Source organism: Branchiostoma lanceolatum, chromosome 4 (genome assembly GCF_035083965.1).
Source record: "Branchiostoma lanceolatum isolate klBraLanc5 chromosome 4, klBraLanc5.hap2, whole genome shotgun sequence".
Lineage (NCBI taxonomy): Eukaryota > Metazoa > Chordata > Leptocardii > Amphioxiformes > Branchiostomatidae > Branchiostoma > Branchiostoma lanceolatum.
In genome coordinates, this window is record NC_089725.1 from 22,081,388 (window position 1) to 22,107,311 (window position 25,924).

The window sequence follows — 25,924 nt, forward strand, 5'->3', positions numbered from 1 at the left end:
CCATAGTATCTGCTTGGAGATTAGACCAAAGGACAAGGTAGGTCCAAACTAGAAATTCAGATGCAGGATATAATTCTAAAAGCAGATTACATGGAAAGGAGGGGCAAGTAAGTGCCCCAAAAACCTTTTGCTTCACCTAATTAGCCATTACAACTCTAGGGATACCCAATTTGCATTAGCTACATACACATTAACTACATTAAAGGTTAAGCTATAATGGGGCAGACCATGGCTGCAGAAAAATAATGGTGTGTGCACTTAACTTTTGGATCTGGCAGGGGTTAAAAAGTCACCGTCCATTGAAGTTCAAGGACAAGGCTACAAACCAGTAGACCATCCAAGTCAATACACATCAGTCAATAAAAACTGCTTATGACACAATAATGGTATATTTAATCTTCACATCATATCACAGGCTTATAACTCTTCTCGCTAGTGCACATATATCATAGATCTTGAATCATTGATCTTGGCTATGTATCTGTTACATATAATACATGATAAGGCTACACTTTAGCTACTGTTTGTTAGATGCTGTTGACGGTGCTATATTTACAGCAAAGAGCAAGGGCTCACATATAGGTACTTTAACCTATCATTTATCTGAAACCTAGAAGCCTCACTTCAGCTTGCATTGTCTTGAAGTTCACCTAACATAGCGCTACCTGTGTACATGTCACAGAATAGTGTGTCTCCTCATGATCAGTCTCACACCTCTGGAGTACACATAGCTACAGAATACCACTGCACTATGCTAGTCAGATGGACTATGGTAATTGGCAGCATTTCTTCTCTTCCGCTACATTCTACCTTTGCATTGACACCTACATTGGAGCAGGTCTGGGTTTCTGGTTCACATTACAGCAACAACTGCTTAACCCACTACATCATTCCTTAAAAACACAACATAGGTGACATCTTTAATACAATGGAAGTCTTGAAGTCATAGTTTAGTACGTTGTAGGTTTGTTGTAGAGTCGAGCAGTCAGAACATAAGACATTTTACTACAAGGAGCAAAAGGCAGACAGAATGCTGACAGTTTTTTTGCGTTTACACATTTCATTGCAAACAGCTTTTAAACACAAAAAAGATGCCCATTTATTTTTCACCGAACTGGAATGGCCATACTGGTAAGTTAGAGAATTTAAGATCATCTATAATATTTTGCCACATGTCTTTACATCTTTTAAGTTTGATTCTTGTTGGCAAGATTCATGTTTCATTTTCAGCTTTACTACTTTGCAAAGTTTATGTCGTGACAACAATATTCATATCATGCAGGTGGTCCCTTGCCTCTTTACCGGACACATGGACAGCAATGCAGAACTCATGACTAAATGACTGCTGGCCATAAAATGGCACTTCAGTGAATATGTATGATATGGTCTCAAGCTAGTGGAAAATTGACTACTGTTCAGGCTGTCAAACATGCCCAGTGATGTATGCAGATGGGGTTGGAATCACCAAATTGGCAACAATCCTCTCATAATGGAAAGACATGAGCTCGGTAAAACCAGAACTCTGAAGTAGATTATCGAGATTATGATATTTCCTCCCGAACCAATGCTTCACTTTTTACAAAATCTCTCTCTGACAGAAGCTTTCTGCAAACCTGTGTCAAGTAAGGGTCTCTTTGTTCTGCAGCCTGGTCAGTTTCCAAGCCTGTGAAGTGATTCCGATAGAAATCTTTCACAGAAAATGTCATCCAAATCACAAACAGTAAATCCTAAATGTTCCATGACAACCACTTGCCAAAATGCTAATGAGCATGTAAAACCAGTCAGCAATTTACTGCAGTAAAATGGTTCATTTAACACTGGAGTTCTGGCTACCTGCTCCTCATCAGTAGTTAGGGGACCACTGGAGGCTTCTGTTGTCTCCCTGCTTATTTAACCTTTATCATCACCGGGGAGGAGCCTAGTTCCATCATCATACCGTGTGCATGAAGCAGTCACACAGAACTGGAAACTGAAATTGCCTACTTAATATGGGGAATGTGCTGAAACCATTTTAATAACTATTCAACAACTGTATATTTCACATAGCATTGGTTTGTATCTTAGTCATACAGTCTGAATATGTTCTCTTGAATACACATTGGACACACTACAGAGAGCTGGCCTCCTGGCACAACTGTACATTTCAGGCTGGTTGAAGTTGTTTGCTCAGGCCTCCAGCTGGAGTTCCTTTACTCATATTCCCTCCTTATCTTTAAGAGGAGGTCAAGAGCCCTGTCTGCACCACCTGACCCCTTCTCACAATCTTACACCTCTAAGCCCCCCACATCTCTCAGCAGTCGTCTTGCAGCCCTGGGAAGGGGCAGGTCATACACAGGAATGGCAGGAATGAACATTGGGCTGGCACCACAAGGGCAGGTGGGGGTCAAGGTACATGAAGTAAACTTATATCCAGAATACAAACATACACTTGGACATCAACAACATAGTGTTACACCTACACAATGTCAGTGCATGTACATCTCCAGCTACTAATATTTACTTCATGATTGCCCCAGTATCAATCTGCCATTGCTGGAAAGTCCAGCCTTCCCTATGTTATGTTTTGTTCAAGGTTCAGAATAGCAGACATCTGCATTACAACTGGAAGAGGAGAGAAGACGAGTCACACCTCACAACAAATGCTGGTGTGAGCGCGTCATCATTTTTACAAGTTATGCTTTATATCAGAAGAATCAAACTCTCAGGAAAAAGTGCCAGGGTTTGGAATTATTATAAAGGACTGATGTTTATTCACAATGATTTAAGTTGTGGCCGGGCTATGTACATATGGGGCCCATTATTTGGGGAAACGTTTCCAAATCAGTTATGGACCTGAACATTTTCTTTCTTTCTTTTCAGAAGTCACAACAAGACTTTTGTACTTACTCCAAGTTCAGAAATACAACTACAAAAGGTGTATCGAATAAGTTACATTTCAATCACATCTATAGTGTTCATATTGAAGTTTTAATCATGTCCAGCATACATTATCTCTGTAATACAACATACAATAGGTACATTACTCTGTGCTAACATTACAACATTAGTATCCTACAATGCACAAGCAGTACATTTTTCTTCATACACAACTTCCTGCTCCAATCATCCTTATTTGTGGCATGTTAGATCTGCAGACAGTAGGCGGTTCTCCGACCCAGGTAGAGCTCGATGAACATCTACCCACAGGTGCAGTGCGGGTTTCTCTGCTGCTGAGGTTGTCTGGTGATCCTACGCAGTGATGCGTCGCCATATTGGATTCCAGACCCCATTCTATCAGGATCCAGCTCACCTGAAAAATGAAGAGTGAAGTAAGACTCCGCACAATCTCACAGGGATCTACTCCGTCTTCATACTGTCTGCATTCATCTACTTTACCATCTTCCCGTTAACAGAGGAGAGACCTTGAGATGCCAACATTCCGCCTGGAGAGGAACCACTCCACTACTTATCAGGAACCGCTTTGCAAAAAGCACTGCATCTTTGGCGATCAATGGTTAGATTGCTTGATGTCCTACGAAAATATTAGTGACAGTAGCAGTAAAACATAACATTGCATGTTATAGACATAGACAATGTATTTTACATTACATCATTATATATCAACAGAAGTTCGTCTTGAGTTATGTCCCTTAAAAAGTAATACATGTATACAAGTACAGTAAGTAAAAAACATTTCAATTATTTCTTCTTCAGTTGATATATTAGAGAAAATAATAAACACAAGAAGAAAGACAGGTACACACACAGCTGAAGGTCTGAAAGCATATCATCTCATCTCTTTTGATGTGAAGTGTGTATTTTCTTCCTTCAAAACATTGTTTGGTGCTACATAATTATGTAGTTTTTAAATGTCCCTTGTGTAAGGACAACACAGTCAGCACATTATAAATTCATGATTATGAGTATTTGATAACTGCAATTTCCAGGCTTAACCCAAGAGAGAAATTGCGGCTAATTTTCCATTCATTATGAAACAAGGACCATCCATTTGTTAACCAGTCCCATCATTCACTGGTAACCTGTCTTGGGGAATAATTGATAGGGTAAAATCGTTTTAACTGATCAGAACATACAATATATACTATCTGTGCATACAGTTAGCAGGAATAGTGGAAATAAAGAACAAATCAGTTTGTCAGGAAAACTTTTCTCCCCATCTTTTCCAAAAGTGGTGTCACATGATTTCCTTTCTCTCAATATGGGATCTGGTTATACAAGCAAACTTATTCACAAAAGGAAAAATTCTTATACATAACAAGGTATTAAAATGTTAGATCAAGTCCTACCTAACAGAAGTTTCATTGGTAATGTACTGACAGCAGCAGGGATGGACATATGCAGCAGTAACATTAATGAATCTGTTGGGAAGTTTTCCATAACCTGTCCCATTTGATAGGTAAGTCTGAGATCTGCCTTTCCAAACTATTCGACTACCTGTTACAGACTATGAGTCAGAAAACTAAACACACATGACCCTTGTTCCTAACACCTGGCTTTCCAAGACTGAACCTCTAATCAAGTTGTATCCTTTCAATGGCCGTTACCTTCTTCATGGACACAGCATTGCAAGCTAAATAATTGACTATTTCGTGTCTAAATTGTGTTTTCCCCCCTGTACTGGAGAGTCAGACAGGCCTTGGTGTCAGCCCCTGGACTTGCACACATCCATTTTGGTTGTCTTGCCCATGCTTCACTCCCTATCAGTCTCCACCACGCACACAACAAATTGCACAGCTGGATGAAACAGTCCTCCACTGCATGTTTGCATCTTACAGACTGTCAGCACTTGGAACATATCTGGGAAGCTTCTGGACTCCTTATCTATTGTGCGGCAGCAAGTGTGAATACTTTCTACCTGCATGGGAGATTGAGACACACCAAAGCAGGGAGGAGAATCCTGGAGACTTGTGGCTCCAACTCAAGTTATTGATTTATGGCTGAGTCCTACTTGAAAGGCAATCACCATCCGCACCACATCACATGCACAAGTAAGGCAGGGGACCAGTCGGGCTCAAGTAGAAACACTCCCCGTTTGAAAATACTATATCCCAAAAGTACCAATCAAAACTGTCCAAGGTCAGTCAGAATGTAGAGGTCAGAAGCATCCAGCAGGGTTCTGGGCAGCTCAATGTAGTCTTGCAGATACATAGGTTTACATCTTCTGGCAAGCTGTATTAGAGACAACAGACCACCTGTATTGCTCCATATTTGTCTGTATAAGGATCAGTTGAAACCAAAAGGAAACACTTTTACTTTTCCAATAGGATTCCAATAAGGCAGTCTGCTACTTTTGAGCTTGAGATGCTGCAAATTTGTCCACTGGACTGCAGGATTGAATTTTTCTCTCATCTCTATCTTTCTAATCTGCGACTACCACAGGTAAAGAGAACACAAGATTCTGAAGGCCAAAAATCAACTTTTGTTGCCTGTTCTTTTACTGTCCTACTGTAACATGTTTATGCATCAAAAGGAAACAGGTGTTTGTGTTCTACTGACAGATGTAATGATGTCATACTTTTTATATGATTCAGTCAACAGACTAAATAAAAAATATCCATTAGAAATTAACCGTGTCCTCAGATGATTCCTTTAACAGACTCTTCAAACATACACCTGAGGATTGTCCCGCCCACCACTGTCCTATTGATCATCAGGCTGGCAGCAGAGCATGAAGTTCGCTAATGGCCTCCTCCCCTACTAAGCGGATACAAATGTACCAATCACCACAGAAGATGGTTTATGGGTTCTCCAAGGGCCAGCTCTTGAAAGTTTGGCCGGTAATGAATGTCTTGAAAACTGCCGGGAGAACGGGATCAACTATCCTTTCAACTACTGACAAACCTGGAATATTTAATCCTCGCCAGAGGCAAGTCAGATAAGTTTAATGTTGGGGTTGTCTGATGGTTCCTTAGATGTGCGCAATGTCCTCGTCTTCTTTATGACACTCATGCCTCAAAGTAAGGGCTTACTTCATCATGTTCATGCCTCGAAGTCAAGGTTTACTTCTTCCTCCACAGCTTGATGTTGACTTGCAGACTTGACCTATGTGGTGAACCTTTCCCACTGTTCTATCCCACAGGAAGAGCGGCACTCAGACTCCTTGGATTTAAACATTAATTGCTGTAAATTAAACAGGCTCCTGTCTGATCGCCCCACTAGGATGGGAGGCTGGGAGGAATTATGTTTATAGTCCCAAGACTGACTTGCAATTTCCAGGCTTCTGCTGCTTTAGGCATCCAATAATATCAGAAATAACATGTCAATCAAGTCTTAAGATACTTCTGATGACACTGTATAAAGTTGCATTTGATTTATACTTTACTAGATTTATTCCCTTTTATGTCTTGAGGATTGTACATAATTGATTGTTGTGGATGAAGGAGGCACTTAGATAGCCTAATGTCTTGCAATGATACGTGTAACCTGAGGGTAAAATTTCCATCATCGTGAAGTACTGAGGGCACATTTGATATGCAGCATGATGAGAGAGGGTATAAACCACTGCAGAAATCCTGGCCTGAAGTCCTGCCACCTTATGTTGAGGAATTCTTTGGAAAGTCAGTTGAGAATGCTCATGCATGTGTGGACTACCTAAGATATGATGCTGTTGTTGTTGGAATTACCATTTCTAAGAGCCTTTCAGAGATTGATCGTATCATAAGCCATGACATAGGAGGCCAGCTTTACCCACGGTTGTCCTCAGAATACATGTATGTGAAAACCTGCAGAAACCCACTGGGAAGAAATTCCTGCAATATCCTATTCAGTGAGGCGGTGAAGACTGCGGTTTGGGGGTTAATTTTCTCAGGAGGACGTCCCAAGTGCAACTGCTGTGACTGGCGTGGGTATACGTCCTGAGAAATAATTTTCTGTCCTGTGATATAATTTTGTGGCTGGTTGAATGAACCCAGATGTAGGTTTAACGGGAACGGACATTAAACCACAGCATGCTGACCATTAATTCATTTACTCTAGGCCAGGGCTTTTCCATCCCACCCATTGTTTCAGAGCCCATGTTCTTAATTTTCATTGTTAAATTTGTCCTTTCAAGCTTACAAAAATACATTTTTATTAGTTTCATGTCTTGAAATCTAAATTTTTGGACGGAGATGGTGAAATCTTTGTCCGTCCCCATCAGCAAATTTCCATCCCGGATCGAAGGGATGGGTCCTGGAGAAAGCCCTGCTCTAGGCACAACCAACAATGGTGCACTGTTACATTGGGAATCACTGTGTTAACACAATAAGAATTGTGGGTGGGAGGAGGTAGTTGTTGTAGTAATGTGGCTCATCAAACTTAAAGGGAACGCGGGAATGCCTCACCTGATTCGATCTTGGTGAGGATGGACCGGGAACACTTGAGGAAGGCCTCCTCCACATTCTCCCCTGTCAGGGCACTGGTCTCCAGGAACATGATCTCTGCAGGACAACAACAAAGGAAGGAGTTAGGAGGGAATACAGGAGGCACAGGGAATAGGGAACCACTGAAACTGATAAACATTCAAAAAGAAAAATCACTGTAAAAATTGAAGACACATTATTCATATTTCTTATAACTGAAAGTATGAACACCAATATACCTAGAATATATTTGCCCAATTACACGTTCAGCTTACCCTATGGATGAGGTATAAGATAAATGACGAGACAATATACAGGGAAAATTTGATGGGAATTTCCTCGCAATTTTGGGTGACTTAATGAGAATCAAAAGATGTGTATTTTGTAATGCCTCAAAATTGTCCTGTCTACAGAGGCATTTAAGTATTACCAGCTCCCTCCAGAACCCCAATTGACAGGATTTTGAAGGATTTCATTGGTTATTCAATCTAATGACTAGTGTTGGAAAATGTCTAAGATCAGGATTTTGTAGGATTGGCAGAATGATGACGATAAAGACTTCAAAGGCTTTGCAGCAAAACAGTGGATTTTAAAATTTGGTATTTTCTTTTAGAAAGAGGATTTCACAGTTTTCTAGATTCATTTTGTCTGGATGCCAATCTAGTGTGTAGCAACTACATGTACCTTCTTTGGGGAATTCTCCATACCATATGGTACTTTTAAGAGATTAGGGCTGTCTCAAGGACCTGTCCCCCCATCCTGGGACGGAAATTTGCTTGCTGGGAAGGGCATTTTACCCTTTCCCCCCAAAAAATCTGAACTTCATGACATGAAGTTGATAAAAATATTCATGATAAATTTGACAACAAAATTAACAACATGATGGACTCGGAAACAATGAGTGGGACGGAAAAAAAAATTGAACCTGGAGACAGCTCTGTAAGATATACTAATGAGCTAGAATAACTCTGTGAAAAAAAGACATGGTTGTGAAAACCCAACTCCACAAGGTGTCATCCGATACAGTTGCCTTGCCTTTGGACCTGGAATGTTCATACTTTCCAAGCAGAGGTTAGGCTTGCCAGCGGACAAAAAGAAAACCTGACAAAATAGACAGCCCGATGAAAATGCCTAAAAAGACCTCTAAAACAAGCTGGAGTGTAACCTCTGCTTGGAAAGTAGAATGTTCCACTTACAATGGGGAGTAAAACTAAAATCAGACAACTTGGAACAGCACTTCAAATGAAGTGGAGCTCTTAGTTCTATTTATAATTCTATTTCTATAAAATGCATCTACAATCCTAAAGCAATCTTCTTTATAGTTCAGTCAATTATAGTCAAGTACCAGTACTTGGGAACTCAGTTTTTAAAGACCACATTTTCAAAGGTGCACAATAAAGGAGTTGCCTACACATTTGCCTACTACTGCTTGGCAAGTATCTGTAACTGTGGATACCACTGATCATGTACAGTAAATTGCACTTTTAAACTTCATATTGGATATGGTGATCCCTCCCTCCAGATGGGGAGGGTTTACGATCCTCAGTCAGGGCACAGACATCCTCTCGGCTCACAGTCACACCTTGATGTCTACTTCTAACATCTCTTGGGAGATGAAGGTGATAAAGATGTAAAGGTACCCCAAACTGTGTATATCACAGGTAAACATCTGTGTATATGCTACTCCTGGGAACAAAGAAAGTTCCTACAGGTAATGCCAATAACACTTTTACCCCTGCAGCAACACATTTTGAGACATGATACATGCTTTCCAGAAAAGGGGATTCAGAAGAGTAATGGCATGAGGCCTGTGCTGTGTGTCACAGGAGATACCGAGGCTCCAGGGGATAACTGCTGCAGGAATGAGTCAAGGGTGGAGTCATTAGCAAGTTTCAGGTGTAAATTAAGAAGGGTGTTCAGTACCTGATATTCCCCAGATACATCCTAACAAGCCATCCTACATGTTGAGATGTTCAAAACATAGTCTATAAATAGCATGCAGAGGTACTGTTGTTAACAGGAACAGGCAGGCACAGCAGGTGTGAAGCTGCAGAAGAGATTCTTATCTGAGAATCAGTCTTGTCATACAGTTACACGTATCCTATTATATATTAACACTTTTAATGTCTATGAAATCCTTATCATGATATCATAAATGTATTTTTTATGTATCAATTTGAGGACAAAAAGGCACATAACAATCTCTTTCATCTCTTTTCTGAATCATATTTTCTGAAGATTTTTATCGGTCTCTTTACAACATAAGGCGTGAAGTAGTTCTAGCTGATCTGTTCAACTTCCACTGCATATTGACGTCTTATTATGGAAATTAATCATAATTCTTTTATTTCTTACAAGTCAGAATTGTACTAAAGGGCAACTGACCATTACCAGTCAAAGCCTTTTTCCCGACTTACAAAGTACATAAGATCCAGAGCTTCACTTCGTTTACACACATCTACCAAATTCATCACTGGATTCCCATTCCACTTTGCTTACCATTACGCTACAGCCATCCACAAGAAAACATTTGTATGCAACAAACATTGTCATGATAAAGCTGTCCTGAAGCTGGGATTCTCCAAATCAAAATGCAAACTGTACTAAAAGCAATCTTAGAGAAGTCAAGAAAGCACTCCATCTCTCATCACTGAAGTCTTTTCATAAAGTAAAGCAAGATGTGTCTCTCATATGACGCAGTTCCCAGATCCTAGAGTAGATGGGGCCCAGAATGACAGTTGTACCATAAAGGCCTAGTGCAGATTTTATGGAAGCCATTAAATGTGTTCTTATCAGTGGGCGGGACTGATGACTTTATCTATGGTCAGTACTGCACAAAGGCTGGGTGGTAATAGGCGCATCCTGCCATCAATAATACATGGGTGGCGTTCAGTGCATTGATCTTATCATTAAGACAGCTGTGTGAAATATAGGTTTGTGTTTCAGTACCTTTCCCCATTCCCAGCATACTTGTTTTTGATATTTTGAGAGAGGCATCTCAGTTGGACCTTGCTATGATCATGCATGAGCGGTAATGTAGAAAATTACAAGCTGTTGCCATATGCCATGGGCTACCTGTACTCTAGGCGGGGAGGAGCACTGCATTTATCACTGGGAGATGGCATATTGGGACAAATTGATGTCTGGAACAACCAGTTAAACAGTGATCATGTTGTGTTGCCACATAAAACTGTGCTGTATTTTGCGGCAGGTTGTTGTGATGTGCAATATACAGTCTGCGCACATCATAGGAGAGTCCATCAGGACACTGATAGGCCCCTGGGACTGGTAGTCCAATACTGATTGAATCATGAAATGTGCGATAACTACATAAGTGTAGCAGCTTACAATATATGCGTTGATTGCGCCTCCTCAGACATGTACAAACCACATAATATCAATTCACTCCCAGCGGTCCTGAAATTTCTTCTGGACTAGAGCTTCAACTCTTGGTCTGGCATCTGTGTGAAGGATCTACTAAGCTTGGCCTGGGGAAAGGATTTCCCTCACAGTGGCTGGCAGTCACAATAGAGCATTTCTGATACCATTAACCTGCAGCACAATTTGTTACCGCGGAGGCTGGCACAGAGGCTCATCAGTATGGAGGAGTGGTACACTTGTCCTTGTGGCACAGCAGGAATTCTGGGAAGGACCATCTGATAACGTCACCGCCGCTTTTAACTTCTATTCACATAAAAGCTCCGCAAGTAGAACCCATGCATCATGTTCTACCAGGTATTGTAACAAGTATGCATGTGAAGGTACAAAAAGGTCCTAAAGGAACACATTCATGTTCTGAATCTGATTCAGTGCGGTTTGCAAAATAAACATGACCATCAAAACTGCACCTTTAACACAGCTGAGTTACACTAATATAACATGTACATATATGTATATACCAATTCAAATATGCATCATCATCAAAAGAAATGCCTTCCTGGCTCAATATCACATTCTAATGCTTCTATTATCAGTGGACAACTCATCTAACCAAATGGGTATCTAAAACAGATCCATCATGCTCAGCCTCTTTTGAACTGAATATCATATCAGCACCACGGACAGCAGCCAGGCAAGTAAATAGGATGCATGAGTTCAATTGTGATTCTAAAGTCTTGGACTGCACAGAAACCCAGTTAACCACCACAGGAAGGAAGCAGGGAGAAATATTCACTCTGCAGACCCACAGCAGTCAGTAATGCCTATTGATCTGGCTATATAAAGGGCCTAATTCAAAGCCACCATGGCTTCTACCTAATCCTTAGGCTAACAGTCTTGGCAGTGATAAAAAGGTTCCCAGCTAATACATTTGGTGGTGCTGACATGTAATGGCAAGCAGGAATAATTAAACATGATTACATGCCATGGCACCAGCATACCCGATTACAGCGCATTATGAAGGCTGAAATTTTCTTCACCTGTTGTTCTCCACTTTCGTCATTTTCTGCCATTATGGCAGAAATCTGGTTAGTCAAATGAGGGCAGCGCCTTCTTGGACCATTAACTCGCTGGGGTTAAAACAGACAATCAATGGTGGGATAATGCAGGAAAGTGCTTACAGGCTGCTGAAAAATGGCTGTGCAAATCAAAGCCAGCAGAGGTGGACAAAGCCACGGTGGTGTCCTAAACACAGGCTGTTAGCTTGGTCCCAGTGACTATAGGTCATGGTACAGGGGACTCGGCCATTAGGGCCAACTTTTCCCTCAAACTGCTCCGCAAATTGACAAATCATCCCCACCTTAGACTGTTTACAACTTTACTTATTTTCATCCCAAAAATATTTCATCAGGAAACTTAACTTTCTAAATTTCTAACTGCCTTTAATTTATTACCAGTTTTTAACAAGCCCGGAACAAACATCGCTATTGATTAATCAGGATAGGATCCTAAGGGGGGTGTCGGTAATGACAGTCATTCCTGGGGAATATCTTTGTCTCCAAGGAATATGTGGCAGAAATGATTTAAGATCATTGCAAACGTACAAGGATAGAATCACGTAAACATGTTTGGATGTCACCTCAGTACACAAACCATGGGAATGCTATATACCCCACCCCTCTATGTGGGACTCCTTCTGTTGTGACATCTGGATGCAAACCTGCTGCCACCAGTCCCAATTTCACACTTGCTGTCTGCTGCCTGCCGAATCGAACCCACAGTAATGGGAACAGACTGACGTCCGCAAATATTGATCATTGGCACATCCAGTCCTCTTAATGAACATTTTTGCCCAATTTGTATTTTAGACTGGTTATTCAATTCATTGGCTCTCAGGAAGAATGATGAGGCTGACAGGAATGATAATGCAGGGCTTCTATCTGTGGGAGTGACTTCCCAAATCGTTTTTCCACCTCCAGGTAGGCTCACATTGGACATTACTTCTCCACACAATTTCCCCCTGGAACTTCCTGCATACCCTGCTGGGAATTGCGGGGGATGAGAGTATGGGTTTCCCGTTTCTGGGTATTACCACCTTTTTCTGCTGGTAGATTTGACTTCGATCGGTTCTCAGGTAACTGCCAGTACTAATGTAGGTTCAGCTATAGGGGCGTGGAGAAAAAGCTCACAACAGTACCATTTATATCAGCTATGGCTATCTCTGAAGGACAAAAATATCTCTATCAATTATCTTGGATATTAGTACAGACATAACCAGGACAGGCACATTTTCAAAGGTCAAAGTTTGATAAGTTAATGGATCCCACAGACAAACTAAATGCCTTGCAGAGTTTCTGGCACCTTGTATATCAATATCACCACTAATACTGTATATATCACCAGCCATGGGTGCAGAATCTCAACTAGGAGTTTCATGTTCAAGTGTAAAGTTCTGAGTTACAATGAATAAAATCACAGGTGGCACAAACAAATGATACATTGTGCCCCCACAGCGGTTCTCCAATGGTTTGTATTTTGAAACAGTCTGGGAAAGGAACACTCTTTTTTCATGATTTAACATTTGACATACACACTTACTCATTCCAATGCATGTCTTCAGGACATGTAAACTTTCATGCAGCATTCTGCAAAACTTCTAGAGCGTCCTTAAAGAGTTTCTGTCTGGTTGGCATTTCACAGGCTCACTTTCCAGCTTTTCCTCTTGAGTGGATGACAAACTATCCTGTCTTCTTCTATTTAGCAGAACATTCTCTTGCTAGCAGACACAATGGACAATGGAAGGGGTGGAACAAAAACTTCACAGTGATGAGGTACCACCTGAAGAAATGACCCCCCAGGGAAACATACTAGGTAACAATTGAAGTGGCCACTCCATCAGTCTTCCAACGTCTTCCAACAGGGAACGTCTTTAGACTTAGTTCACTGGCGACGGAAATGCTAGCAGCAGTTATATTGCTTTAATGGCCTGCTGCCAGAGCCGTTAGAGCAAGAAGGATGGCACTGGAACTTATCTCTGCAACTTATGACATCTTTCTCCCTTTGTCACACAAGGCCTTTCATAAAGTGCCTTTGAACAGAATTGTATGGTAGTCTATTACAGGTAAGTTGTGGACGCTCGTGTAGCTGAGTAACACACCACGATTTGTCACAGAAGTTTAATACGAAACACTGGCAAAATTTAACATTCTTGCTTTCCATGCTTTAATTGCAACGCTTTTCACACAACACCATGGCCACGAAATCCACTTACTGGTAAAAAAACAGAACAGAGCAGAGATTGGAAAATCAAATCCTGTTCATCAGTGTTAATGATTGTTTGAGATTGCTTGAGATGTCCATCACCAAAACCTGTGGCCCATCAATACCTTCAGTTAGATCAGATGTTATGAATGTGCACACAATTATCAACACCCATTTTCCACCATTGATTAATCAATGGAACACTGTAAATTAGATTTCCATCTTGCTGTCCATAGGGACAGTCCAGGGGAAGTAGGTTTAAACCAAATAGAACAGGAAGAGCTTGCCCACTAACGATGAGACAAAATGAAAACGTACTAAACTCAACTGTCATTGAACTAGCCTACCTTTTCAGATAGAAAGTTTTCCTAAATTGAGCATATACACACATTAAAGGGATTACAAGATAATATAGTACTAGATAAATTCTTAGCACCTGTCTTATCTTAATCGATTAATTAGATTATCCTGTTTCCTATTTTCTATCTAGCATGTTTAGGTATAGAATTACTACATTTGGTGGAAGATATGACCACAAGCACAAATACGGTATTCCTGATTCATGTTGGGATAAGGCAGAAGTGTATTTAGTCAATTCACAGATACCAGATAAATGGGTAGTTTTGCAGCTCAGTGCTCTAAAAGGATGAAGAAGCAACACTGGATGCTATCTCGACTTGGATGCTTTTCATCATGTATCAAAAGGCTGGGATTATTTAGACTCTGAGTGACACTCTAAACAATATATGTTGGAAGGCTAGATTTACTAACGGTTTTGAATAGGATGGATAAATCCATATAGCATATGTAGATGATGCTTATCTTTGTGCACGAAAGTGAATGTGCAAAGGAGACTGACAGTATAAACCTTGAGAAAGTGAATCATTGGCTTTACCATGTATTCCAACATGACCATTTTGCTCTTCAGACTGTGGCATGGAGAGGGAGAACTCCCATATCAATAGCCAACTGAAGTAAGAGCTGCCAAAATGACACAGTGCTATGTAGCAGCAGCTCCCTTTAGCAGAACTGCCAGGCATTGCACCCACGGAAACTCGTACCCAGTAGGCTTCACCTTCTCTTCCACAGGACACTGAAATAGTATCCAAGCAGGGTTCGGCTCCGGGTGGGTTTTTTGCACGTTTAAAGCCCAACGAAAACATCTAAAAACATGTCAAAAACCAACTGGAACTGAACCTCTGCTTGGAGAGTAACACTGAAACACCCAAGTACTGTACACATTTGTTACTGGCATGCAGACTTGAGTGCAGTTCTCATAAGAAATGAAATGAAGCAGTATACATGTGTACTTGTTGTATAACATGTCAATGGCAAAACTTGTGCAGTCATCAGTTTATGTCCTACTAGACAGCTAAAAGCAGGATGCTTTCAAATAATTCATGACTCTGTTCCCCCTGATAGAAAAATTGTGACTGCCATGAAGTGACTTTTAACTTAAACAGGAAGTACTGCAGTCTGCATGCTAAGATGTCCAAAAATACACACAAAATAAAATTTCTACAAAAATCAATGAGCTGTAATGGTTGTCATTCTAACTTGATCAATATCTACCTCCTCTTATACAAAAATAGTCTATTCATTGAAAGAGATAAATTGGCTGAAGTTCTTCCTGCAAAGCCATTTTCCCTTGCTGAAGCTGGCTTGACGCCAATCATTGTCTAGTGCCAAGAATAAAAACAAAGCAGATAACACAACACAGATGATACAGCACAGTTCCTCATGAAGGGGTCATAGCAGGTTATATCAGGTCAGCAATTTTTAGCATAGATTTTCCCCTTGAAAACCATACTTTGTTTTTGCTGCAAAATGCTTAACGACATTTATATTCTGCCCCTTCCCCAAAGCACCATTCCTGACTTATGACAAGAGAGCTGCTTTGTCCAGTTATCTATGCCAACAGTCAGCACAGATAAGCTGCAATCAAGTGTGGAGACTGCTCATAAAAATGTACAGGACATTAACTGTCAGAGTAGCTGCTGATCGCAGGTAAGATGAGACAGGGAATTAATTTCTCCAGTATTGTGCTTGGAAACCCCAGGCCAGGTAACGTGTTGAATGTTAAGCGGCCAATGTGCCAAACCTGCAAATGATTCTGAAGCAGGCATTCCTTAGCATTGTTCAACAGGAGGTACATGTATATGATTTTATATTCTTTGGTTACCAGCAAAATCAAAAGAAAATAAATTTCATGCTACATTTGTGACCTTCATAGTTACATGATTCCATCTCTACGTATTGAAGCTGTTTCAGTAGCAATTTGAGTAAGATAAGTCTTGTTATTTTCCAAGAACTATCTAACTGCAGCAAGATAGGTGAGTATCCAACAAAGATTATTTCATAAATTTTTGTTGGTGAAAAATAACAATGTCTTTACCAGTACCATATAGTTAGAAAGTGTCCCATTTTACTTCCACTTCAGATGAGCACTTATCCATCATAGGGGCAGCAAAATATTATTTGTCTAAATATTTCAGAGGCTGGACCAAACAGAAAAGCACTCACTGGCTCCTTATTGGTCCATACAGCAGTTTAGAAAAGAGATTTCTCAAGCATACCCTTGAACTGTAAGGTCATCTATCCATCTCTTCCACCTCCTTGCACAGCAGCCTGCCATTAATATTTCAGAAATATTGCTTCTGCAGCTCACTAGAGCCTAATCCACCACAGGCAGAATTCAATGAACTCTGAAAGGCGTTCCACATCCCACAACTGTTATTGTAGCAGTAAAACTGCATGGATGTAAACAAGAACATTACTTGCTTCCATGTCCAGAAGAATTTAAGATTCAATCACCAATAACTCCAAGTGGCAAGGCTTAAAAGGCACAGGCAAATCCTCCTACGTTATTCCTCAAGCATTATACTGCCAGAAGTAGTTATTGACCTGTCATATGTTTTAACTTACTGCCTCACACAAAATAAAGTTTAAATTAGTTCACAAATCAATTCCAAGGTAAGCTCTAAAGCCTGCATGCACATTTAAAAAGTTAAATTGCCATCTTACTTGGAGACTGGTATATATCGAGTTCTCCAGGCTCTAAAGAAACAAATACTATTGCAGATACAGTGATATAGAGTCCTGTCATCAACAGGAAAATTCACAAAGTCATGAATGTAAAAACATGTCTGCTCGTCTCTGGAGATTGCTGCTTTACGTCATACCCAGAGTGAGAACTATATTACCAGGCTGGTTCGGCTCATTGCTTTGCAATAATACTGAAGACGGCAGCGCTTGTTTGGTAAACCTGGCTGATTCATCCTCAGCAGGTAGGTTGTTAGAAGCTGCTGTATAAACAGTGCCGGCGCCAGGGTTTATGACAGATGGTGTACGGTACTTTTCCCTCACCTGGGGAGATAAATCCATTTGCCGCTGCAACCAACTTCAGGATACATCCGACATGCAGCACAACTAATAACATCCTCGGGCTACCAATCAAAAATGGACCCACCGGTGATTTAGGAGTGGAAAATTGCTGTGGAAATGAGACCAGAGGTGTTGGTGCAGGAAGCAGAAGTGCCATTTCCACGAATTTCCAATACATCATGCAGGAAAGTGAGCAATTTCTGCACAAACCGTTCAGCAAATCAACGCAGTATGTGAATGCCGCAGAAATGGGAAAACGGGTACATTATGTGAACTTATCAGGCTGCCACATACATGGATGCATCTGTTAGATTATTCCCTGGATCATTTTCGGGCAGATTGCCATAGAAAAGGACAGCAAATGCTGCATTAGCAACTGAGCTCAGAAATACGATGCAGTGATCAGTCTTTTGAAACATGGCAATCTCCACCTGTTAATGTCATCAGTACATTACACTAATGCAGCACTTTCAGATAGGCCAGCACCAAGGACAGACACAACCGGGAGGTTCCAGTTCAGCACACCCAGCAGGCATGAATGTCTCCTTTATGGACCTTATTTCCTACAAAGCACAGAGTCCCATATGTCATATATGGTACCAACCAAAAGTAAGTTCTGTCAGGGCTTCAAATACCCACCTGTAACTTGCAGAAATGTGCAAGATTCCAGAGAAGAATATAACAACTTTGGCATGCTGAAAACAAATCAGTCTCAGTGTTACCCGAGGTGGATCAAATATTGCAGAAAGTGGAAGTATAGTATCCTAGCCCTGCTGTTGATATATAGGTATCACATGATCTAGTGGAGGCTGTTAATATTCTTGAATTGATGTTGAACTGTACATCATGTGCTCTGGGTGGATCAGGGTAAAAACGTAGACACTATGCCAAAGTCAAGTGATAAATCACCAAGCTGTCTAAAAGGTAAAGGTAAAGCAGTCATCCTCGATTGAGGTGAAGCATGATGCTTTTTCAAGTAGCTAGTAGTAGGGCAATGTGGCTTCGCTATGGCTCGCATCTAGGGCTAAGGACAACTTCGATTGGCTGAAATAGGAGAGATATGTAACAAATATGATATAATTCGTCAGAAAGACATTTCATGAAGAAAGCAAACAAAGAATTATTACCAGTAACCTAAACATAGCCAAAAAAACAATATGACAGTCTTGTGGGTCAACTGTCACATGAAGTGGAGAAATGGTTGATTCTATCTTACCTTGTTGTACATGAAAATTGTCAATTTAACATCTCCATGGGAAACAATGTTACTGTCAAATAACCACTTTCAATTACCGATGTTCCAAATGAAAACTCTATTCCTCAAACATTTTGCAAAATATGTTTAACTAATTCTAAATTTCCCATATGTCTTTTGAACATGAGATCATAGCATGCGCAGTTGTCCTATCTGTGTAACATAAACTCCACTGTCCAAGGCTGTAATAGCCCTAGCGTGATTCAATCAGGCTAGTAAACTATAGTTAACCACAGAGTTGAAAGGACTCACCATTCTCCTGTGCAAATCTGCTGGCCTCCAGGAATGTCACTTCTCTGTCTGCATCCAGGTCCTTCTTGTTCCCACACAGGATGATGACGATGTTGGGACTGGCCAGCGTTCTGGCATCTGTCAACCAGTTGGTCAGCTGGTTATACGTCTCCCGGCTGTGGGAACAATGAAAAAAAAGGATACCAAACTTTTCAGACAGTTGTCGTAATTATATAGGCATTTGTAAGTGAGACATTTTTGTTGTTGTTGTTTCTATTGTTCAACAATCGAGTATCACGATCATACACCAAAAATAGTTACTCAAGCAACTGGATAAAATTTATCCAGTTGCTTGAGTAACTGTTTTAGCGTATCATATTACCTGGATGTCTAACCTTCATCAACGAATTGAGTATCATGTCTTCTTTGGACAGCAGTTACTTCCAGGGTTTTGGAAGACTTTTATACCATCTGCAAGAAGTGTCACCTATCCACTTTCCAACAAACTGCAGATTACAAGCATGTAAATCTCACTGCAAAGGTGATTGCAAAATGGGATAAATATATCATTAATACTATCAATAATCATGCCTTTGCAGCATCCTGCACTCTCAAGATTTCAAGACCTGAGAGGAAGATGGTAGTGTGTTTTTTCAGAGATGGTAGTGATTGTTTACTGCATCTTCAAGGGATAAGATATGTAAGTTTTACCCTGGGGTCAAAGGCACTGATTGGCCCCATTTCTGATAAAACTGCTGCTATCCACATCAAAAAAGTAAAAGCTCTCTGAAGGCTGTGACCAAACATTAGATGACCTTGACTGTTGAAAGGGTTATTTCCATGGCTTAAATGTCTCCATTTTCAAACTAGATGATTGTTTCCAAATGAAGTTAGCCACCCACTCATCTGGACAACAGCCAGTAGTCTATTTTCCAGTCTGAATGTTTTCACACAAGAATGCCTGTGGGTGGACATCTGGTCTAATCAATGTCAGCTCTGAAGCCAATGCTTCCTCATATTCAACCGGATATGAGACCACACAGTATGACATCACATGTTAAAACTTCCCTTACTCACAACTTCCCATCGACATCTCTATTAGTACATGACCTCCACCATGTTATGATGGTAGTGGTAAAAAAACTAGCCAAATTTCACAATAACTCGTATTTCAATGCAATATTATCTACCAATTACAACACACTCCTGCACTGTTTTAATCAAATTCATGGTATTTCTATTCAGGTTATCCATTACTGTTATCATTGTTTTCATCAGTGGAAACCATGTCCATCATTTGTGAGAAACTGATCCTAGTGATTCCAAGCATCAATCAGTAAGGTTTGCTAAGAAACACAAAAGTACTTACACAACTGTAAGTTGTTACACATTCCGAACTATTATTCTACAACTGAATGTAGATAAATTATTTACAAAGATCACTGGCAAGATAACGAAAGTGTTAACGCAGTTGCTCATCCAAATCAAATTCTGTGCATCTTGTCTCTCCAGCTGAAATATATTCTACTACATGTTTGCTGACACAGGCATTCAGATATACATGTAAGCTGGCCACACAGCATGTCCTTTTCTCCTGCAAGACTTTCTTTCCATCTTATTATCTAGTTAGTACAGTCTCTTTCTGAGCAGACAGGCCAATCACACCCGCATTCCTTTCAAAGCACCAATATTTTCATCTGTGAGCTTTTAATGTATACATTTGCCTTCAGTGATATCGATGTGTTCAATGGGTATCACAAACACCGTTTTAAAATCTATGTCATGTGCCATGTTAATTGAGACACAAATGTACATCTGAAATCTGGATGTACACCCAACAGACAGGGTGCTAAATGGCAGTGGGAAGTTAGTCTTTCATTTAAGCTTCTGCAAGCAACTGTTACAGCCAAAGGCAGAACCAGGATAGGACAGACAGACAGACAGGGAGTGAAGAAAAGTGGGTGTTGGCGAACAGCCATGTTAGTGGAAACCAAAGACCTTGTTAATCTTCTTTGAAAAGGTCATCTTGAAATTGCATCTGCATGCTTTTTGCAGGAAGTTTGCCCTGGTATTCCAAGGTTAGGAAGTACATGACTGAATAAAAAGTGTGCACAGACAACACCTGTCTCCTACTTGTCAAGAACATTTGTATTTACCCAGCAGGAGGCAAAGTCCTCAAGGGATTAAAGAGGCACATTTTTCTAGCATGACAGCAATAGTCATGATAGTTGGCAGTGTGTTTTGGCTCCTTCAGATAGCTTACCAGCTGTGCAGTTCTTTATTAACCTGACAGGAGGCAGCATTGCACTGTACATGTATATGTTAAATGTATATGACCACCTGTTCATCAACATATCAGTCAGTGCTTTTACTGACATATGCCTCTTTCTACTAAATTGACAGATTTGACAACACCATTTCCATTTCTTTGCAGATATAGATCTATACCAGCTCTTCAATGCTATTCCCTCTAGCAACCACTTTCTTCCCTGTGTCATATGATATTGGGGCTGTATAAATAACTTGAATCCTTTTGAGGCAGACCCACCTTGTGATGTCATACACCAGCAGGGCCCCTGCAGCTCCCCTGTAGTAGCTTCTGGTCACAGACCTACAGCATGGAACAATATATCTATAAGTCTCTCCTCTACATGTACTCTAGTCTAAGTGAATTGTAGTTCCAGTGTTTTCAAACAGTGTTCCAACAACAGACAAAATATTTACGAACTTCTTACACAAAACACAAAAATGTTTGTGCTTGAGCAACGATTTACTGAAATGCCAATATGGTGGGCAGCATTTGTCAATGACATCGCCCGGATTGATATGAAACTTTATATCAAAAGTATATACAACCCCATAGTTAAAGTTTAAATTAAAATCCTCCCACATCATAAGGTGTATAGGAAAGATATAATCAAATTGACATGGTTTTCTGAGAGCTCTTTTGCTTTCAGTTAGATGGAGACTACTGCATGACATGACCCCTGACCTGAATCTCTCCTGGCCTGCAGTGTCCCAGATCTGCAGCTTGACAGACTTCCCACCAACGTTCACCACCTTGGAACCAAACTCTACTCCAATGGTGTGGCTCGAGTCCTGCTTAACTGCAATCAAAGATATATTTGAGAATACCAGATGTCTCAACATCACAAAACAGTGATGCCATTTCCATCTTGTCATGTCATGAATAATGTTTATGAGTTCCGTGGCAAGTAAAATATGCACATGATGATATCCATCTTGACCTTCACCTGATGTTTCAACTATGACCTTGGTCCTGTTCATTGTGTAAGGTAAGGATGGACATGCAGAAATAATATTCACAATCCATTTTCTTTCAACAAATGCTACAAGGTTGACTGAGATGATAATATCAAGCCAATAACAGGCCTCTGCAACTACAGTTCAAAGTTCAATGCATACTGATGGACACCAGACATCAATGAGAAATGAATCATTTCAGCTGGATAGAGCAGACAGGCACACAGACATTTCAAACAGCATCTGCCATCTTTCTTCAGTCTCATGCAAATGTCCCTGATGTAATGAGTGTCTCCATTGAAGCTTCTATAATCCTCCCACAGTACCAGGGTAATTACATCAGATACAATAGCTAAACTAGGCTAAAGGAGAAAGATGACGTCTGAAACATCTGTGCGATCAGCAGTATTTCTATCCAGTTGTTGTTATTTACAAAATACAGGTCAAGCCAAGAGGCCAATAATGTTAGCCTCCTTAGCAGGCTTATGGGTTGGACTTTTTTTTGCTAACTACCACGGTATGTCCTGTTTCCTGATTGAATGTAAGTTCTGATTGTACACTGTTACTGACAGCTGTTACCCATAACAGAACAATCAAATAACAGCACAAAATAAACAATAACAAAAAATCCTGTAAGCTTCCAAGAAAATCTTGATTTGTATACAGTATATAACAATAGCCAGTCATTCACATAATCATGACATAAGTACACATAACACACATGCAAGTTTACAGGATTGACTCTTCCAGGTTCAACTTGCAGCGTGAGGTCACATACAAACACTTTATTCCTTGTTGTGATGTTAAACATGATTCTTTTTCTGTCCACGATCAAAGACTCTTGAATTTGCAAGAAAAAAATGACTGTTGATGAAAAATGTTACAAATCCTGCCTGTTACTCACATTTGCTCTCGATGAACTGGTGCAGAATACAGGACTTCCCTGTACCCGCTGCACCGATCACCAGGAACTTGAACAGGAAATCTGCAGAGAAAAGGAACAGAGATTTAATGATGTGTCTGTATACGTAGTTATGGTCTGTTGGCACATGGGCATCTCTTTCCAGGGTGGGAAAAGGAAGTGATATTTGTGGGAAAACTGTGTCGACATTCAAAAGATCATTGTTAGTTCAGCAAAATGCAAGTTGAATGAAAATCTGGATGAGATGAAAGTTATGCTGCAAAATGTTGGTAATGTGATACAATAGCTGCTGCCAGTTGAGACTGAAGAGATTCATGCGTTTAGACCCTACAGTTGTGGATTATGCATTAGCTAAGGCAAAGTAAATAATAATAAAATATCTTCACATTTACAATATTGTCAATTCCTTGGTACATATTGATCATTTGCCAAAAGCCAGTCTGAATACATATTTGCCACCTTAATGATGCTATCATTCAAATCAGAACTTTAAAATTTAAAATTTTAAGAGTCAAGTCTTCTGCCTGGTAAATAGTTGACCTCAACAACTGGATGCTTAAGTGAATGTGTTGCAGCTGTGTCTTAAACTAAAGACTCTTAACCTGACTTGATATGAAATATTGACAAACAGTTGTAAGACATCTAGGGCCATCAGTGGTGCCTCCTCTGCAATAGTTAATGATATAAAAGCATTAAGGTGTCAGAGCCGATTGCAATGCCTACATGTAGTTCTAATTAGACATGACACTGGATTGGTGGAAGAACCCTTAGGAAGAAAGAAATGAGTGTCTGCATGTGGACAGGAAATAGTCTGACAGTGATAATTACAACGGGTTTGCGGATTCGATGGGGTGGTCTACAGGGGTGGGCTAGTGGGGTGGGCTACCTCAGCATCTACCCTTTCTGGACCTCAAGGCTGTGCATGGGGGTTTGGCCTCTTATGGAATTTCCTTGAAGAGGATCTGGGTCAAGCTGTGGGTGGGCTAGAGGGAAGGTAACAGCACCAAGACTGGTAGAAAAGCCATTTATCATAAACAAACTTCTAAGTACTCAGTATACAATTAATTAGGATTTTAGGGAAGAGGTACAAGGGGAAATAAACTGGAAGTTGCATAGAACAGCTAGGGAATGAGAGAGCCTTTGTTTGACAAAATTCAAAACATATGTCTCACATTTAGACTTGAATGTACCTGAATGCATGTGCTTGCATACAATGTACAATGTATTTGTGGTTATGTGTGTCAGTGTGCATGAGCTTGGGTTGGAATGTTGTAAGTGTGTGTGTTTGTACAATGTATAGTGTTGCTTTTGTTGCTCATTTCAAATTCTTTCTTGTAGCCACAATGCTACTGTCCTGTTGGCCTGACTGAGCAGTATATAAGGGAACAGGGAACATAGCCCTCCATGTTTAAAAATCTAAAACTGTGGATAACAAACTCCTGCACGATGTGAATGTATGCAGTATGCTCATTGCCCACCTCCACCCCCCACTGTACCATCCCCAAAGCAATATGATCCTTCAGCAAAATAAAGCATTCTTTCCGGCCCTCCCACAGAGTGACCCATCTTTTCCTCAAGGAAATTCCATTCAATGCTAAACCCCCATGCACAGCCTTGAGGTCCAGAAAGGGTAGATGCTGAGGTAGCCCACCCCACTAGCCCACCCCTGTAGACCACCCCATCAAATCCGCAAACCCAATTACAACACAGCCCTGAGTCCACCCCCTAACTAGTACATTTTTGTCTGAGATAACGGGTGATCCTAGGGAGATAGGTTCACAGGTCAACATGGCAGTTGTTGGTCAGTTATCATACCCAGGAATCCAAATCTATGAACCTGATCACATCATCACGATCACTGACAGTTTCCACAACTGTACAGCCTATCAGCAAGACGATTCAGTCAGTTACAATCACAAATATATGATCACAATTTTCAGGACAAGAAGTTCATTCCAAAATATGTTGAAGTAAATGATTATCTAGATGTTGACATGAAGTAAACACCCAGACCGTTAGCTGTACGGGCCTACAGAGCACATGTACTTGTCGAGTTTCCGCCAACAGTCATGTTGGACATGATGTTGACTTTTGATTGCACTGGTGTTGGGGAGGGACTGTAAATAATTGGTTGCGTGTCATGGTTTTGTGTTGTAACATCACATTATAACCAGATAAAAAGTACCGCTAAACGTACGTTGGAACACCTTTCAGCCCAAATAACAACCCCCTGACTGTCTTTAGAACCTTTAGCACTCATTAAAATCGGTTTGTTAGGTTGTAAGAGAACGTACCGTAGGATTCGGACATCTTTGTACCTGCAGCTCCTTCTTCTCTGTGCGGAAGTAAATACTCAACAACAAAATGGCGGACGGGAAGGATCATGTGACACAGCGGTGGATGTTGGGACGGAGGGGCATGGTGGAGGGTAATACGATTTCCTTTCCTCTTTGTCTTGAGCGTATCACTGTTTGTGTTCTAAATGGGGTGAATTTTCTAGAGTAACTGACAAAAGCTTGGACGGAGCCACCTAAAATTTATCATGTCGCCTTAAATGAGGGGAGAACCATTTGATGAACGGGGTGGAGGATGAGGACATGACAGGTGATGTTGGGATGCACCACTGATCTCTGCAGTTGTAGTCTCCTTCCCCAGATGATCACAAAATTTCTCATACATTTGAATTATTCAATTCAATCCAGATCATTAATAAACATATTATGAATTTTGTTCATCCATGTTACAGAAAGGAATGTTTCTGAGAATTTGCTTTCATCACATTCATTCATCCAAATCATTCTGTTCATCCTATGCCCATGAAATCCCTGTTCTTTGGCCATTTTTCTCAACTGAAGCTGACACTCAGGAATCTCTTCTTCAATACGTATC

General features: G+C 40.6%; 1 protein-coding gene across 1 annotated transcript; it reads right to left on the bottom strand.

Annotated features, from left to right (window-relative positions):
- Nucleotides 1-376: 376 nt before the first annotated feature.
- LOC136433359 (ras-related protein Rab-4B) lies at nt 377-25,463 on the bottom strand. The gene is made up of 7 exons (XM_066425491.1): nt 25,330-25,463; nt 23,018-23,098; nt 21,842-21,956; nt 21,398-21,460; nt 18,871-19,025; nt 7,323-7,418; nt 377-3,289 (listed from the first exon to the last, which is right to left on the bottom strand). Exons 1-7 carry the CDS (start codon nt 25,418-25,420, stop codon nt 3,177-3,179), a joined length of 714 nt encoding a protein of 237 aa, XP_066281588.1. The 5' UTR covers nt 25,421-25,463; the 3' UTR covers nt 377-3,176.
- Between the last annotated feature and the right edge of the window lie 461 nt (nt 25,464-25,924).

Excerpts from the sequence above, each read along its gene's own strand:
- LOC136433359 (XM_066425491.1), bottom strand. The coding sequence starts at position 25,420 with ATGATCCTTCCCGTCCGCCATTTTGTTGTTGAGTATTTACTTCCGCAC. Across the intron at positions 21,461-21,841 it reads GCAGGCCAGGAGAGATTCAG|GTCTGTGACCAGAAGCTACT; the intron begins GTCAGGGGTCAT and ends TCCATGCTGTAG. Across the intron at positions 19,026-21,397 it reads CTGGTGTATGACATCACAAG|CCGGGAGACGTATAACCAGC; the intron begins GTGGGTCTGCCT and ends TTGTTCCCACAG.